The 19,187-nt window shown below is 44.6% G+C and overlaps 1 protein-coding gene across 8 annotated transcripts in view; it reads left to right on the top strand.

Annotated features, from left to right (window-relative positions):
• Positions 1–18,922, top strand: part of LOC142582219 (rho guanine nucleotide exchange factor 11-like) — a 249,425-nt gene extending 230,503 nt beyond the window's left edge. For all 8 annotated transcript variants that reach the window (XM_075691662.1, XM_075691658.1, XM_075691656.1 and 5 more), the window contains 5 exons: positions 539–602; positions 3,518–3,598; positions 7,654–7,736; positions 12,712–12,817; positions 13,035–18,922. In XM_075691662.1, coding sequence (XP_075547777.1) covers positions 539–602; positions 3,518–3,598; positions 7,654–7,736; positions 12,712–12,817; positions 13,035–13,192 — 492 coding nt within the window. In that variant the 3' untranslated portion in view covers positions 13,193–18,922. The remainder of the gene's footprint in view (positions 1–538; positions 603–3,517; positions 3,599–7,653; positions 7,737–12,711; positions 12,818–13,034) is intronic.
• The last annotated feature ends 265 nt before the right edge of the window (positions 18,923–19,187 follow it).

Raw genomic sequence — 19,187 nt, 5'->3', positions numbered from 1 at the left:
TAACACCCTTGCTCACTTGCGCATTACACACTTTAACACAAGAAGAGAGCCTACTCTAAAAAGGTTTGTCCATTAAGAATATGGCTTGTATGCTTGTTACTGATGACAGTTTGATGCCCAGATTTTGTCAGCGGGCGAGAAAGCTTTCTTCTTCATGCACAGTTCGGCACCATTAGTGCAGCCCATACTTGCAAAGTTTAGAGCATGTGGTGGTCAAATATGTTTGGTCAAGTATGGTCAAGGTGGTCAAGTAGGTCAAGTCAAGTATATACAGTATGTTTAGAAAGGCAGGGAACCAGGGGTAGCCCAGATTGGCAACCACCTTGCTCAGGGAATCGAAGGGAATATAAATGAGAGGTACACTGAAAATGTAGAGCATATGCCATGTAATCCAGCAATAGCACACATTCTAAAACTCTATTATGCTGCTCAAGACTATGAAGAAAGCCTGCTGCAAATTTGCTGTGTTTCATGGCATGGTCACCACAGTGCCTTGTGCTATGCTAACTTGTGATGAGATTGTCTTTGCACCTTGCAGATCTCTGAAGAGATGAATGCTGAGAAGGGCCTCATGGAGCTTCTGCTGCAGGTCACCTATCATGGTGAGAGCCTCCTGTGTAAAGTGCTTCTTGATCCTGTACCGCCTAATAGCACTGGGACCTTACCGACTCATACAGTAATGCTGCTCCAGGTTAGGAATTTATGAGCAGCTCCAACCAGATAGTGTATTTATGAGACCTGACGTTTCGGAGCCAATTCGGCTCCTTCATCATGGGATTAACACAGGATGGAGTGGGGTGCAGCTTTTTAAAAGTCCTTCATTATAGGAGGAGGTGAGTAAACAGAAAGGTTCTCTTGGTGGGGGTAACCTTTCTTTGCATCCTTTACTGGTGGGAAAGATGAAGGGGCCATGGAGATGCATGTGGACCAGGTGTGTGGCACGTTGGCGATGGCGGCAGGGGGCTATCATTGTGCCACAGCATCCTTTCTTCTCGTTTTCATCGTGGTGCACGGGCCATGGACATAAAGGGTAGGGAGGTTGCTCTTTAAATGATTTATGTTGCTTGTCGTGTTCTGGATGTGCCGTAACTCTAGTAAAAGCTAGGGGTGTGTGAATACCGAAAGTAGTAGATTTCGAATCGACTGTCGAATTGAATCAAGAAAATAAGCAGAATATCTAATTGAATAGTAAATATTTTAAAAATTAACAATTTATTGCTTACAAATTTTGGCCAGGAAAATACAGTGCTGCACATGCTTACTTGTCTCCTAGCATTGCATAACGAGAATGTAGCAAGCTATCAGTCACTTGATGTATAGAAATCAAGATATATAGTATGGTCTGCTTTTATTAAGGGAAACTCCGAATTAGTATGCCAGCACTGATTACAGTTCAGTTCTAGTAACATGAAGCTCTGGAAAATACTTTTTATTAATAGTGTTTTGTAATAAAATTGGTGACATTTTATTATACTGAATACCTATGAGGTTCTAAGTTTATTAGTGGACCTGTGTTTTACAGTAATGCTTTATTGAATAGAAAATTTTGCTTTCCGGTTCTGCTTCAATATAAAGGAAGGGCTAACCCAACTTTACGGCAGGTGGGCTATGGTAAGGCCAACTGCGCGACAGACGAAATGACCATGCATCACGTGACTCTGTGCTCTTGCACAAAATTTTACACTGATGCTTCTGAGTCCCATGCCAACGTGTTTTATGCAGCAATCGGTCCATACTTCTCGGAATCCATTGTCCCGCACCCAGAAACAAGTATCTTTACGACTGAGGCCTGTGTACTATTGTCGTCTGTGAAACATATTAGGAAATTAAAACTTCAAAAAACATCTATACAGTCAAACCTCAATATATAGAACACGGATATATCGGAACACTTTCTATATAACCTGGAAAATCGCATGCATTTTTTTTTATTGTTTTTTACGAACGAGGTCAGATGTAAAATGGATGTATTGAACTCCACCACCCTAGACCACATGCACTCTGTTGACAGACGGTGAGCTTTCCCGCAACACCCTCAAAAATAGCGGTGGCGCAATGGACTTTCCCGACTGCTGCGCACTATAGGTGCACACATAGATCGCGCCGAGGACGCCATTTGAACGTAGTGGCATACACACGCAGCTGCTTCGCTAGTTCGACAAAGTGAACGACGCATTTCATTTGCTTCACTCACTCCTGCTCGGTGCCGCACTCTGTGCCTGACGCACCCCGTAAGGACTGGCGGTTTGCATCCACAATGACACTAGACAGCGCACGCTCACAGGGCTCATTCATCGATGCCTTGGTGGACGCCACTTAATATTTTGTTGTTGAAACTGTTTCAACAGGCTTCGATCGATGGACGTGGAGATCGCAGCAGAAGTAGCAGCCAAATGAAGACGCTGCCGAGGTTGATCCCGCAGGCACTAATGTTGCCCCGCTCCCTAGTACAACTTGGGCAGTAGCTGTTTGGCCCTTCTACAATAGAGGGCACAATAGAGGGCACCTGCCTATCGCTTGTGGATCGTTTAGACTATGTTGAGGACTCCGTGTTTAAGCACACAGCTGCCAATAAGAAGCAGGCTACACTGCTGCAGTACTTTCAGCCAAATAAATAAATACTTTGTGAGAAGCTTCAAGTGAGTATGTACTCAAGAAAGTTGCTTGCAGGCGTTTTGTCCGCCTAACAAGCTTTCAAAGCTATGCTCCCGCACCTGCGGAGAGAGCAGAGGAGGTTGCCAAATTTGGCATGGTGCCTCAAATGTGTCATGCGCTGTTGGCGTGGTTTATGCCATTCCACTCTCATGCGGTAAGATGCATGTTGGCCAGGCAGGGCGTTGCGTCAATGAGCGACTCAGGGAACATGCACAAAAAGTAAACAACAATGTAGATAGAGGAGCGCACCTTGTTGCGCATGTAAACTCTTTCAGCAATTGCGAGGCATAACTTGATCGGATTTCGATTCTTGGCAAAAGCAAAAATGAGCATGCGCGGCTTGCCTTAGAGGCCTACCACATAAAAAGACAGGGCGATAATTGCATCAGTTACTCATCTTTGTCCCTGCACCCATCTGAATTTGAATTCCTGTGTTTGCGTATACGATAATGCGGCAGATCTTAGTAATGTAATCTGTGCGCCTGGGGCGGGGGGAATGGTTGTGTGGCCTAGGGTTTATATGTGCATTGACGACAAGGAAATAAAGAAGCTGTTAGTCAGCGCCAGTGTGTGTCGTATCTTCCTTTTGTGATTCATCTTAGGTGTTTGCACAGTAAGTTTAACTTCAGAATTATGTACCAACTAGGCCCAAATGAAGTTTTATGATAACGTTAAAAGCAGCGCGTCACTTGTGCAAAATAACTCACATAGCACGAGCCCATAAAACAAACAATGAAATTGAGACATGGCACATATATAGCACGTTTTATATGACATGACATATGTCAGGCGAGCCACTGCTGTAAGAATATCTTGTGTTGGAGGGTGACTGACGATTGTGGTCTACATCTGTCTGGTGCAGCGAACCAACTGCCAGCGCTGATCAATGAGGCAATGAACGTCACAGAGGAGGATGCTGTGGCTGCTGCCTCAAGCCCTGAAGGTGGGTAGCCTGGGATATATGATTGAACATCATTGTTAATCTGGCAGCTATGGTTTGAGACCGTAGCTTTCAACACAATGTGGAATGACAAGGTGCTTGGGATGCTGATGTTGAAATAGGCAGGATGAGCCTGGTAGGCAATTGCTCCAATGTGGTGCCTCTTTCATGGTGTGTAGCTTGTCGCAGTACATCTAAAGGTAGACACACAATTGCTTGGGAATCCTCTTCTCCGCAACACACTCTATTACATCATCCCTATGTAACAAAACATTTAGTGTCATTGTTCACATCTCTGGTCATTGTCACTGTTTTAATACTTATATATTTTACGCAATTTACAGTGACTGATTTTAGGCGTATTTACAGCCATGCCACATCCACCATTCAAACTACATTTCTCCATTTCATAAAGAATTCATGAAAACCCATCACCATGTGTATGGCGCTTTTTGGCCATACGTGGCCCTTGCGTCATAAAACCCCATACATCATCATCCCCTTCTCCTGTTGTGCCATTACCACCAGCCCGGAATTTGAATCTACAAGATGCAGAATTTATCCTGCGAACGCCCTTTGGACAAACCCGGGGCTGCACCGAAAGGGACAGTGCCCTAAACTCTCCCTTGACAAGTCAAAATGCTGAGCCGTCAGGCAGCGGCGTCCTAAGGAGAAGCATCGGCAAGCAACATGTCCAAACGTGCAACAAAGTGATAGACAGCCCGGCGCCGTATTTCCTTTTGCCTGGATGTCACCGCGCGCGGCAACTTTGAACCGGGTGGCCAGCGCGGTCGCTGGTTGGACCTCTCGGACGACCGTCGAGTGCTAACTTTGTATTGGGCCGTTTCAGTGACAGTGGTTTCTCGGGGCTTTATAAGCCCCGCCGCCGCCGGGAGAACCGGATCCATCGACCCACTGGGAGCCGAGTGCCGCTCTCGAGTGGAGTGAGATGTGTCACGCGTTGGAGTCTCACCGGACGTCGCCGAGCGGGAACAGTCGTGTCTGCTGTTAGCTCTCGGCCCCCGTGCCGATCCGATCTTGTCCTGTATAATGACCTGTATATAGTGTATAAAATCCCTTTCGTTATTCTCACCGATGCCTGACTCGGAGTCTTCGCTACCAACGCTCTGTCACGAAACGGGTGACGAGCGCTACGGGACCACCTCAAAGTCGTAACACTCTGCAGAGTATCGAGTAACACATTTCTAGTGCTGGGATGGCTATATATATACTACTCCAGATCAATCAACTTGCCATGGTTGAAAAAGTAGTGTGGCTTGCAGGTGGGTTATCCTCTTTATTGCGTAGGGCGCACGCAGCAGCATCCAAAGTTTTAAAGATAGCAGGATATAGCCACCTTTGTGAAAAGCACTTTCATAAAAGTGAAAATAACTAAAAGGGTGTGACTACAGGCTCCCTGTACCACCAGATCTTCCTCAATATACCGTCAAATTAGACTGCACTGAGCCTTATACAGTAAAACCTCGTTAAACCGTACCCGCTTAAACAGTAGTTTCGTTTTAAAAGTAGTAAAGTCAAATCCCCGACTCAGCGGCCATTGAACATAATGTGTTTCGTATCCGCATAAACCGTACCAGCTTACTGCGTACGCATCGGTTAAAACGTAGCATTTGAACTTTTCGTCGCGCAAACACGGCGCTGCGCCGTCTCCATCGGGCGGCCCGGCAGAACAACACGCCTCTGAGATCGGAACAACGCCCTCCAAGCGCCCTGTGCGTTTGCGCGTGAAGCCACATCAACATCAACATCATTTCGACGCGGTGCCAGAGAGCTGGCGTCGTGCAAGCGAGGACTCGCGTCGTTCCGAAGCTTGGATAAAAAAGACGCCGGGTGCTCAGCATAGAAGAAAAATTAGACATCGTCTGTGCTATCGAACGTGACACAAAGAAGTCAGCGCTGACACGCAACAGGGATCTGCTGTTGACTATAGTGTGTGGCATTTGGAATGCGAAGAAGTTGCTCGGCAGCGCTGCTGCGACCGCAAAGATATGTCGGCTACGAGGTTCGACTTTTCGCCATCGTTGCCTCTGTTGTTGCCGAAGTGTCGACTAGCGACAGTGACGAGGACGACACGGAAAGCGATAGCACGGGCGATTCAGGCCCGACAGTGGCATAAGCTGCGCGTTGCGTCAGCCTCATGAATGCAATCGTCGCGACGACAATAGGGACGCGATAACGTAACTGTATTCCAAATGAAAATTATTCCAAACTCCGGCACCCGTAATGAAAAAGGCTTCCCGGGACTTCTGCAGCACTACTGCGCACGTGCACGGTGAATACGTAACACCAACGAGGAATCTGCCATGCGAGTGTTTGCCGAGAAGAGGGGGCTGGCTGAAAAGCTGGCACGCAGCTTCAGTAAGTTTGAGGCCGCTGTCGTCGGCGTGCTGCCGCGGCATCAAACGAAAATAACGCTTTTGTCGCGTGAAGTGAATAAATACTGCATGTTTTTTTCCCTTTCATCGCACTCTCTGAGTTTTCGACAGGTAAGTGGGCGATCTCATGCTATTCGGTTAAAGAGTACTACTGTTTAGTACGTACCTTTCCCGAGCTCCGGCGAACTACGGTTTAACGAGGTTTCACTGTACTTCCGCTCCTTGTTGTTTGAGGTACAGCAAACAGCTTCTGAACCAAGATTATGCTACAGTTTTGGTTGTTATCTATTTGAGCACATATTGCCATGAAATATACGTACAACATTGTCTGTCATACTGCAGCGTCAGATCAGACTTTAATGAGCCATGCTTTGTATGATGGTTGGGCATGTTGGATGGTCACGCTCAATATCTAAGAGGAAAGTACGGTAATACAGTGTTAATTCGAAAAATTGGATAATTCGAACGTCTCCTCTGGTCCCGGCAGACCAGAGGAGACGTTATGGAGTCAAACTGTCGTTAATTCGGCCATATTTGGCCACACATCGTCTAATTCGGACAATTCTCAGAGATCAGCAAGCGTGGAGCGCTGAAGATGTGCGACACAAAAAAGCAAAAACTGTGCTAGCGTCACACCAAAATGAAGCGGCGGAGTCCTCATTGTCATTGTCATCAGCGAAAATCGTACCTGAACAGCACAAACGCTGGAATGCTTCATGCCTATTTGTGCTTTTATAGCCTTCATTGCGTTTGCTGGCGCATAACACTGTGCTTGCCACGTGCCCTCACAATTGTGTAGTCACCATCCACACTTGCATCAATAGCGTCTACAGTTTTGTATGCAACAATTCTAGCAAACAGTAGTTTTGTTTTGACTCTGTGCGTGTATTGCCACGGGCCTTCTGAACTGCGTGGTCGCAGTCTATGATCGCATTGATAGCAGCTACGGCTTTGTCCATAGCGGTTGCAGCAAACAGTAGTTTCGTTGTGACTAGGTGCATGGCTGTGTGCACAGTTTCAGAAACGCGGTGGAAACTGTCGAGGAGAAAACGCACCGTCTACTACGTGATGGACAGACAATATGTTGGCAACTGGCGCACTGGCAAAAAAATAATCGGCGAGTGTGCGCAGTAGCAAAAAAGCGTGCCTCAGGTGAAGCCACTGCCGTATTACGAAGGCAGTTGCAAGGTCTAAGCAGCTGCGAGCGCTAATCACTTATGAGACAATTCACACTGCTTCCACACTGCATTTGGGCAAAATAAAAACTGGATTTGCTGACTCATTCAGTAAACAAAATCAAGTTGATGTAGTAAACATTTGTTTATTGTTTTCTTGATACCCTCGATAATTCGACATTCAGTTAATTTGGGCATTCTTTCCAGTCCCGTGAAATCTTAATTATCAAAATTTTATTGTATTGCCATAGTTTCCTGCAAAAACATAGAGGGAAAAGTGGCGCTCTAGTAAATGAAACACAACTTTCTTTTTTTTTTTTTTTTATAGAATACGTAATACGTAACTATTGTTACGGCTTTGAACCGTAACATGCTGCGAGTCACAGCCATCTGATGCATCAGCATGCTCAATAGAATGCGATGTCGCACCGTTTGTTTCTTGGTCTGCTTCCTGTTCCTCTGTGTTGAGATCACTGTCCTCCTGCAGGTGCAGCTCGTCGTCCAGGGGTGTGCCCTCACCGCCTGCTGTCGTCTGTACAGCCACTGCTGCGTTACCTCAGTCTGCTCGCTGTAAGTGCTTTGCTCAGTTAAATATTCCATCAGAATCCACAGAAAGTGATTGTCGAAGCCAGCAATGGTTTTCCTGTACCCTGCTGCATTTCTCATATGGAGAGGTCGTGGCCTGTCTCATGACTTCCTTACCTCTCCCTCTCCTTTGTGCAACATCATTGCCTGTGCTAGCCAAGCATACGCCTTCCTCTCTCTTCTGTACTCTGCTCCTCCTAACTCTTGTCGTGATCTAACTGAGGTGTTAGATCACCATCTGCCAATCTGCCAACCACAAAACCCTAGCGAAGTAGAAGAAAGCTATTCATTTAAAACTTCAGCTGAAAGCGCCCATGCTGAACTCATGCCTGACCAAGAGCTGCGGTCTCAGTATAGTCTGTCTGTCACTTTTGGTGCGCATTGATTAGATAAGTTCAGCTGAACCGAATGTGCTCAAACAAAGGGCACACATCCCTCTACTGTCGTTTTCATGCCGTGCACTTCTCAAAAGTACAATTGAACCCACTTATAACTATCTCAGATAAAACAACCTATTGGTTAAATGACCACATTTCACTGCATTTACGATTTTCCGAACCTGCCGATGTAATGAACATTTTCAGAAGTGGTGTACGGTTACAATGAACACTTCAAACCCGGTCACTGTAAACGGTGGGTGCAGGCAAAGTTCCGAAGCACAAAAGTGCGGCCACCCTGGGTGCACGGCACTGCACATGCGGCAGCGCATGCGTGCCATGCCCGTTTTGGACCACAAATTAGACCAACAGCCACTCAAGCATTGCTACTTATTATTGCTGTCAATATTCTTGTCACCCAAGTCTTTGTGAGCGTGGCACGATGCCTCACTGCCGCACAAAGTTACAAAGAGTCAGCTATTACTATGTCATTATCTGGAGGTCACGCTTTGTCTATGCTTCGTTTGTGTTATTGCTGACAATGGTTTGCGATGATGTTGTACCTCTCGAATCTCATGCTTTTTTTGGCCAAAGCGACATCAAAAATGCAACTTCGCAACTCGGTGCACCTGTGGCTGATGCTGCAGACGTAACAGTAAGATCTTTGCAACATGTCAGCATGCCACAGTAGCTCCCACCTCCAGGCAACTAGAATGCTCAGCTGTTGTTTGCAGAATCCAGTTGTGTTTCGACCATAGTAAAATATATTGCAAGCTCTCAAAGAAAAAATGGCGGCAGCTGCACTTGTAGTTTCGGAATAGCAGGTGATCAGAACCAGCTGGGCACCTATCCTACTATGAGCTACCGAGCTATGAGCTATGAGCACCTATTGCTACTAAAGAGCTACTATTCCACATTTCAATCTTTAGGTGACGTCTAAAATGAAACTTTCATAGATGCTGCAAAGTGCCGTGCGCAATAATGAAGATACTGAAAATCCAATTTTTGGACCAATGTGGTGTTGGATTGTAATTGCCGATGCCAGTTTCAGCGTCATTAATTGTTGTGCCTCTTGAAGGGCGAATTCAGATACTGAAGGAACTACTGATTTGTGGAAGAATCGAGTTCGTTGTAAATAGGTTTGATTGTACTATTCCTAAAAGTGATCAATTAGCTGCAGAGGCCACAGCTACAGATCAAATATACTGAGTGTATGGAAAGGTTGATTGTAGAAATGTTGCCCTACAGGATAATTATTCTAGAGTCAGACTGCACCAGGGCTGCTGACACTGCCTAATTAGAAGCCATTATTGTAGTGGAGTTTAGGTGCACAATAAAAAATCTGCTTAATATATTTTTAGGCAAGAGTATCCATTGCCTGTTCCCTTCAACTTTGTGGTTGCTGCTGTCTTGCCAAATACACAACTTGGGCCACTGGGCATGCGACTGTATAGACAAGCAGCAAAGTAGTAGGCAACAGAAAATCGAAGAAGTCTGCTGCAGACGAGTTGGGAAGTCGGCCTGAACCGCACCTCACAGCTGCCGAGTAGTATTAGTCATTGTTATGTTGTCCTTTTGTGAATCGTGCACACACGCTTTGATTGCTTTTGCATTGTAGGGTCTTTTGGGACACGCCTGGCTACTTATGTAGCTTTTAGCACAAAATGGCCATCCAGCATGTATACTGGAAAATGAAACGTTGATTGAAAAGCAATCCAGTGTGAAGAAACAAAATGGGACCATTGTGTGCATTTAGTGAGGAATACAGTCGACTTCCGGTAATACGAAGTTCACGGGGACCGCAAAAAACTTCGAATTAGACGAACTTCCAATTAAGCACAAAACACAAAAAACCACTTTATTTGTGGCGAAATTGAGTATTTTCTCTAAGAAAAATAGTCGGTCATCTTGCTTTGCTTCTTCTTGCCGAATTGCGCTGCTGAAAGCAAGTTCTGCAGGCTGTAGATGTGGCGGAACGCTTCTTCCGCGTTACCTTCAGCGGCAAAGAAGCGCTCCGCAAAAGCAAGGCCCGCAGCTACATCGGCAGCCTTAGGTTGCGGCTTGCCTTCAACGTCGTCGTCGCTTTCCTGGGTCGCTTCCTGGGGCCGAATGATCTCTACAATTTCGCTATCCGTCAGTGCACCGCACGTTTCGTCCGCCTTGTCTACGGCGACGTAATCTTCAAAATTGACGTCCCCGAGAGCATCACCAAAATCAGTGCCGTCAAGCTCGCTTGTTGACGCTTCCTCCGCTGAAATTTCAGAGGCATCCTCCGAAGAAGCTGCCACAAAACCGCAAGCCCTGAAGCAGTTTGCGATTGTTTCTTGCTTCACACGATCCCATGCTCGCGCCAACATGTGGATGGCACTAAGCAGGCTCACCTCGTACTTTGTGGAGCTATCCATACAGAAAATCATGCGCTCGAGGAGGTGTTGCCTGTACAGGACTTTAACATTCTTGATGATGCCTTGGTCCATTGGCTGCAAAACAGCCGTTGTGTTTGCAGGCAAAAATGCGAGGCGTATTGCACTCAAGGCTGGCACATTCACGTGAGCACTGCAATGATCGACAAGGAACAACACCTTGCGGTTCGAAGCAGCAAACTTGCGGTCCAATTTGCTTATCCAGCTCTTGAAGATTTCGGCCGTCATCCACGCTTTTTTGTTCACCTCATAGTCCACAGGCAGCGTCTTCACGCCTTTAAAACATCTCGGCTTCGCGGCTTTCCCGATCACAAGTAACCGACATCGTTCCGTGCCAGTCATGTTTGCCGCCATCAGCACCGACACTCTCTCCTTGCTGCGTTTGCCCCCAGCACAGTCGTCGTCCTTGAATGTCGGGTTCTTCTCTGGTAGAAGCCGATAGAAGAGTGCAGTCTCATCTGCATTGAAGATGTCTTCCGGTCTGTATTCGGCGAGATATTCACACAGCTTTCCGTCCTTCCACGTAGCGCATGTTTCCTGGTTAACGGACGCCTTTTCACCACACACGCTCTTGAAAACCAGGTCATGGCGATCTTTAAAGCACGTCAGCCATCCATCTGACGAAACGAAGTCATCGATCCCCAATATTGCTGCAAGCGTTTGGGCTTTCATCGCAACGATGTCTCCGCTGAGAGGAAGTTTGTTGCTCCTGGTCTCCCTAATCCAAACCAGCAGAGCCTTCTCCAACTCTGGGTAAGCGCCGGTGCGCATTCGCTTCCGAGAAGTCTTGAACTTGTCGTTCTCAAATGCATCCATTATTGTGCGCTTGTTCTTGATGTAGTTAGAGAGCGTGTTCGGCTTGATCCCGTACTTCCGCGCTATGTCTTGTTTGGCGGCAACTCCCTTCTCAACTTCCTTCAAAACCTCGACTTTCGTTGCCAGGTCGAGCGTGCGATAAGAGCCACGGTTTGCCATGGCTATAAACTGCGCGACTAGGTGCAGTCAATTCCGAATCACTCGTGGAACAACGTTACCTACGAGCTTCCCGCACAAAGGCGCTCGACCAACACACGCCTTGCGCACGCTGCAAGACTAATCTTGCACAATCTCGCCACTGCCAGTATGCAGCGCTGCGTGCACCTATGGCACCCGCGTGGCCTCCGCGATCAGCTCCGGTGCCGCACGTGGCCTCCGGCGGGAGCCGCTTCGCCTCCCGTCGGAGTTGATCGCGGAGGCCACGGCAGCCGTAGCAATGAATAATCGCACCGCTCCAAGAAGGATGGCGTTGCGGGCGACTGCGGTGGCGATGACACCAACGCGGAGCACGGAACTGTTGCAACACTTGAAAAATTGCACAAGAATGACGGCCACCTCGAGGATCCCGGCTGAAAATTAACTTCCAATTAAACAATATTACTGGATGAGGACTTCGAATTATCGAGCGATTTCTTCTATAGGATTACATGCAAAACTGACGGGACTAGCACTTCACTTCTAATTAACCGAAAATTCCAATTAAGCGGCTTCGAATTATCGGGAGTCGACTGTATTGAGCTAAAGCGAAGAGATTTCAGTAAACATAAAAGGAATCTTCGCTTATAACCGATTCCCACAGATGTATGTGTATCCGTCGATTCTTTATCTCATGGGGTCATTTTAATTAGCCAAACGTTCCCGAACATAACTTTTGAACTAAATTTAACTCTTAGGCACTTCATAAGGTATGCTTGGCATTGTTCCAGAAGTCTACTTTAATTGAAATGCAGCATAAGCAGATATGTAGGGTAACGGCTACTGTGCTTTCAAAATACTACATGCACGCTGCAAAATAGTTGTTAACTGGGCTTGTTGGTGGGACAGCGTGGTGTGGCAAACAGCGCAGACATGGGAATCTAGAGAAGCTGACCAGGTATACACAACTCTTTTAAACCAATTTCCCATTTCCAATCATATTTTGCTCAATGGGTTTAATATATAACACATTTGAGTGCATTACTTGCCTGTTTCATCCTAGGTAAATCAGAAGTATGCTTCACCTGTAACGATGCCAGACAAAAAGGGTAAAACTTACAGGGATGGAATGGAATGTGTTTCTGTTTTAGCGCTGGCAGTGACAGTGTGATTGTGCCTGTGGAGTGATTACACTGTGCCTGTGCGCAGCCAAGCCTCGCTGAGCTGGAGCAAGAGAGACAGCGGTTGCGCCTAGAGCTGTCGCGCCTGCAAGATGCCCGACAGCCACTGCCCTGCACAGAGGACGATGACAGAGGTACGCATTCCACTTGCCTTTGGAAGGCAGTGGTGCCATGCTCTCTACGAAACATTGTGCCGAAGCCTGACCGCCACACTGTCCTTGTGTAGTTCAGCACAAACCGATCTGTTTCAAGTGAGCATGTCCCCACAAGCTGTTCTCACTGAAAAGTGATTGCAATCGTAAGTTTCAAATTACGCTCCCTGATGTGCCTGCTGATTGGTGCACCGTGCAGGTGTCAATGACGACATGGCTGCTGAGTGCTGCCGCGAGGCCGCTGTGCAGACACTGGAAGAGGCAGTCTGCCACTGTCCGACCACCGACCTGGACGCAGAAGACGAGCTCCCTCACGATGAACCACAGCCAGCTCAGGCGCAGCCCGTCTACTTTTGAAAAGCACAAGTGCCTACTGCATGCCCGCCCCTTCACCAGTTGTAGATACCTTGCCCAGAGGAGGGGAAAGGGCCTGTCACCCCACTGCTGCTGTACATAGTTTTTCTTTATCTTTTTCTACGTGTCTGCTCTCTCTCTTTAATTTAATGACAGCAAATAAACCAGTTGGCCGTGCATCAAACAGGGTGGTCTCCCATTAGCAAAATGCCTGGTCATGAGTTCTGAAGCAGGGCTCTGCAAACTATGGGCAGCAAGGCTTCATTCTCTGGTAAACGTGGAAACCCAGCCTGGCTGGAAGCATAGAGCTTCACACAGGTAATTATTGGAGGGAGATTTGGCACCGTTTCACCTCCACATTGGACTGGCATGTAGTGAATGTATTTTATTTGACTTGGCCAGAGGCTTGCTTGAAAATATATTGCTGCTTAGTAGTATTCTTTTTTTATATATATTTTTATGAGGTAACCTAAGCACAAGTGCTAAGTAAGCTAAGTAAGTGCTAAGTACATGGGAGTCGAAAAATCACTTGCTAGTTATCCACTAAAACAATTAAGGTGAAGTTTGTTGCTTTTAATATAAAAAGCTTGTCTACTGGCTTTTAGACGCAATTTTATTTTATACCTTCACTTTTTCTTTCAAAAATTAAAATTCTTCAAAATTGAAGCATTAAATTAACAGTTATAGCTCCGCAGCAAGCATAGCTGTTGTAAACTGTATGAAATGTTCAAAATAGAAGAAATGTGCATTCCTTCGAGTTATAGGAATGTTTACGAATATGAAATTTTCAAGGTTAGTTTAAACAGTGCACTTACATAAACCGTAAGCCAATGTGTCATGTTCTTCAGCTTTAAATACACTATAGTTTGTTTCATACTTAGCAGGCAATGCTGCAGAAGCTATGCAAGTAGTGTGTTCAGAGATGCCTCTCACTCCACGCGTTTTGCAGTGCAGTTGTTTTTGACCAGCAATGCTTTGTACGGAATGTATGTGTCACGTGTACCACAACTACAACTTGTGGACAAAAGGGGATGTTGTCACATATTTGTGTGCCTTTGCGCTTCCAGTATGTGACTTGCTCAGTTTTGGTCATGAATGCAAGCGGTGTGCTGTGGCTGCTGGTCACAAAAACCTGTCGCTCCATTTAGATCGCAAATAGGGTCATATCCACAACACCTTCCACGTAATGATTATGTCACATTTTCCAACATAGAAAGTATGAGACATTACATCGAATTACATGATGCACACTTGTATGGTTGGTTCATGTGGAATGCGCTACTTTTTTGTCCCAAATGCAAGCATTGCCTGCTATGTTTGAAATGGTGCATAATACTAGTTTATAGGATCACTTTTTTTTTTCTGTATTCGCAGTTTGAGTTGTAAAATTGATGCTCTGACTTTTTTCAAATAGGTAATCCAATTTTTTGAAACGTTGTAAGACATACGAGACCCTAAATAAAACATTCTGCATCCAGCAATGGGTGGAATTCAGCTTTATCTATCTTTTAAATCGCATGAATATTAATCAGATCAGCTCACCAGTTCTTTAATATAAACGTATTTATCACACTGTTAATGGTCTGCTCCTCTGAGACCAGTGTGTCGTAACAATTTGCACGTAGCCATAGTGTGCTTGCACACAACGCTTTCATGCCAGCAGTGGAGCATCAGGGGTCCATCCACTTGGTTTCTGCTAAAATGCTCTGCTAAAGTATATCTGAAGGGAATGTTTCTACGCTTAACATGTACCTGAGAAGAAAAATCTTGAAGTTTGATGATGGTAAAGCTTTCTACTCAGTTGAGGTTTGCTGCCTGGTCACAATCACGGCCTATCTTGTTTTAGCAGTTAATGGTTCACATTTAAAAGTGCATTTCAGTTTATCGTGACATTGGGCAATGTTTTATCAGGAATGAACGTACGGTTGCAAGTCATTTTGGATGATTTGCATGGTTATTCGCTAAGTAGCTCTGAAAAGAGTCATATTATGGCGTATAGATGGTAACTCTGTAATGTCCAAACACATTTCCACATCAAGAAAATTTGAAACAAATTGTTCACTTTTATTTATGAAATGGTAAAATGGTAAAGAACAGTGAAATGTTAATACTTCATTAGAATAGTAATTCGTATTTCGTTTAACTATTCACAGCTGAAACTTCACTCCATCATATCAAATATACAGCTGTGAGCTCTGTGCTAAATAAATTTTCTGCACTTAAATAAGGTTTTTGAGGCATCAAACTCAGTATAAGCATATGTATGTTGGACGTTACAGGCTTAATCATTGCTGAATATTGATGATAGACATTCGGTTTTCAAAAAGCCAAAAAAGTAAAGGGAAGTCGTGGATATACACTGAAGTCTCCACTATACAAGCCGCATTTGTGCTTGCCCACTTCAACTGCGTTTACTGGCAACTCTTACAGACAGTAGCACAAGACTTCCTCCAAGTGATTATTGTGTGAAGTTTCATGCCTCAGTGCCTCGTACAAACCTTAACTCTTTCTATACTGAAGACAAGATCGCTTTTTTTATATTTCCATGAATGTTGTTACAGAAAGCCTTGCGCATCAAGGGCAGGTTTTTTAAAAACGAGTAAACTAAGCCCTGAACAAATGTATGTGGCTCGAAGCTTAATACGTCCACTTGGTGCATTGAGGTTGTGAAGTCATAATCTAGCCAAACACATCTTTTGTCCTTACGTAGTGTCATTATTTTTTTGGGGGGGGGGGGGGGTTGCAAGAAATGACAGGGGAAATGCCTTTTAAAGCATTCTTGCTCATTCAAAGATCGTTCAAATTCTAGTACTGTACTTCTTCTTTCATAAGGAAAATAAACCTAAATTGTACCAATATTGTACCAATATTGTGGCCAGCAAAATGCAGGGCTCTGAATTTCACCGAACGCGATGTTCCTGTACACACTTCCTAAAGGACTACAGTGGGCAGTCCATGTCAGCTGCCACCTGCTGTGCACTGTTGCAGGCCATCCTGAACTTGGCAGAGAAAGCAACTCTGCGGGAGAACAGCTGCAGTTCTTTTTATTCATTTTTTTTTAGTACTACCAAGTGTTGGTTTACAGCTAGTCATGCCTGCTGCAACTTTCGCACTTTGCCATCGTAGTTGCAGTGTCAGTTCACACTGCATGATCATTGTTGTTATGCTTGCATAGATCTTCCAGAGTTCTGTGTTACCAACAGGTGCATGCAATAGTGTCCAGCCTGTCTGATAGAAATTCAATGCGCAACATTTAGCGACATAAATTTTGTGCTTTGGTTGGCGTGGCATAATGTGTGCCAACAATCACAGTGAGGCCTGTTGAAACAAGACAAAGGAATCTTCATCTGATATGCTTGACAGTAGTGGCATCTGTTGGAAACAAGAAACACAACTGCACCACTTTTATTTTGTCAGCACATCACATTTCACACACTTTGTTTCCCCAGGCACCTTTTCTTGGTGCCAAAGTACAGCATAGTTTCTTAACCCCTTACTGCATGAATTCTTATTTCCTTGTAAAAAAAAATTAAAGCTTTTGCATAAGTTAGATATGCCCATACAAACGTAACTTTTCCCAGAAAACCATAGTCGCAATTTTTTTAGCAAAAGTTGGCACACATGATATATGATGCGCCATGCAGTACAGGCGTATCTTGTGATCCTACAGATGAGTGCTTAAGTTCCATAAAACCTACAAAAGAAATATCTGAGCTATTGAAAAAAGCTGATACTTTGTTGTACAGCTGGAGTGCATTTCTGTACAGTTTCATCTACTACAAGTTTCTTCAAAGTGTCATGATGTCACTCTCGATTGACTAATTGGTAACCCCAATACCTAGGCCAGAACCTTTAGTGTGTTTCTTTTTATTTGAATCTTTGGCTTTGCATAGTGTTTAGGAGACCAACACAAAGCGGCACAAGCCAGAAGAATGCGTCCTTCATTGTCTTCCACGAGTTCTTTGTTGCCGCTGTTGTCTCTGGGAATAGAGCAGACCCCTTGCTATAATATTTATTGCAAAACTGCTAGCATTTTTATTGTCATGATAATAATGGCACTAAAAAACAGTGACCCATAAAAGTGTTTTATTTGGCCATTAAATTTGTTCTCTCGCAAAGAAATAAATGTCTGCTCTGATCCACGAAACTACCCATAACTGCATGCGTATGATACAGAAATTAATGCTTTCCTTACAGGGAATACAAATATCTTTCTCGTTCAAAGTGTTACAGTGGGTAGATGAAGAGCAGTCGGACACCTTGATATTTGTATGCTGATTTGTAGTGTCCAAATTGTCAAAGTAACTTGTCTATTTATGTATTAATTTTCGTTTGTTGTGTGACGAGGAGCTGGCCTTATACAGAATTTTTTTTAACTGGTGAAAATTATTTCCAGAGTTTTGGTTACTATGTATTTCATTGGTAGATATGACACAGATTCTGTGTAAATATGTAATATTTCTCTTTTTCTTTTTGATTCCTTTAAGTTTGAAGGAGGAATTCTATGTGTATCACATACAATACACTATGCATTAAAGGGTTAGGCTTACCCTAGATAGAAATGTGGCACCCCTGTCAGTGTGGGTTTCATCAAGGGAACAAGGACTCCCAGCAAGGGGATAATTACTTTCCCGCAATGATGGGCCTTTGCAGAACTTTGCTTGTTTTAGAAGTGCACAAAGGAATACTAAGCAAACAAAATGCTAGCTGCCAGCGGTGAACACAAGTGAAGTGACTGATGTACTTTTGTCATCAGTTCTAGGTGATGCACTAAACTGGTCAGCACTATCCTCATCACAAGCAAGACTCATGCACAACATGGGAAAGGTTAACAAAACTGATACTTAGAAATGCCATCTTCATAAGCATATACTATGGCATTTTTCAAGAATGTCCGATGCTCAACTCTTTTCTTTTTTTTTTTTTTTTTTGCAGTTTCATAATGCAGAGCCAATTTACTGCACAGCACAGTCCACTTCTGGCGGTTTAGTGAAATATTAATATTAATTAATGCCCTTGAAAGTTTCCTGGCTGTCTTGTACAAGCAGTATTCATTAATAATTCCAATTGGGATTTTTTAACGTATTTGACTTTTTTTCCTCCAGTGCTGAAAAGGTCGTTTTCAATATTTGAATGTGATAGCATAAAAAATAAGTATGATGCGAGTGAGGTGCTTTTTTGTTGCCTTTGGGATCTTGCCTTCCTGATGATTTTCATCACTGCTGATTTTCATTGGAACATTTGAACTCACTGTGGTCAGTGCCTCATATGTACTGAAAAATATTTTGCACATCTCAAATTTATGGGTTTGCAGTATAGTGAGATAGAATTCACTACAGTTCAGTTTTTCAGCCAGTTGATGGTGTCAACTTATAGAAATGCCGTTTTGGTGTTGATTGGCACATTTCTGCCTTGTGCACAATAAGGGCAGCTGGAGAAGCAAGCAGTTGCCACTTAATCTCTTATCTGTAAAATAAGCCTGAGTAGGCACCCCATTAAAAACAGGCGGTACATCAGTCTGTGTATAATAAGCTAGTATATTAATCTGTAAATAGCAGGCCTAGCCCTGCAGCGTGTTAGCTGGTAGGAGTTTTCACTTTGGTTGTGTTACTGCGGTCATGCAATTAAACTGTCCAATTAACTGAATATGATCACCCTTGAATGAAGCTTCTTGTAACGTGGGACCTGTGGCGACTTTTGGAATCATTGTATTAAATACCCACGCATCTGGAACACCGCTAGTTTGTCTGCTTTCGCATGTTAGTGAGCACAATTCCCATGTTCACTAAGGGGCCTCACCTGCCATGGTGGCTATGTCCTTCTGCCTATAGATTCAATCCCTGGCCACTACTGCTACCACATTGCAGTTAGAACATGAGACAAAGATGCTTGTTAGCATATCTTGGATGAACATAACAGAACCCTGGTTTGTCAGAATTAATCCAAAGCCCACCACTACGGCACCTCTTGTAGGCCCAGTGTTGGACCCAGGCAACAA

This window comes from Dermacentor variabilis, chromosome 5, assembly GCF_050947875.1.
Source record: "Dermacentor variabilis isolate Ectoservices chromosome 5, ASM5094787v1, whole genome shotgun sequence".
NCBI classification, from domain to species: domain Eukaryota; kingdom Metazoa; phylum Arthropoda; class Arachnida; order Ixodida; family Ixodidae; genus Dermacentor; species Dermacentor variabilis.
Note: the sequence above shows the minus strand (reverse complement) of the source record. Positions and strands in the feature narration are given on the sequence as shown.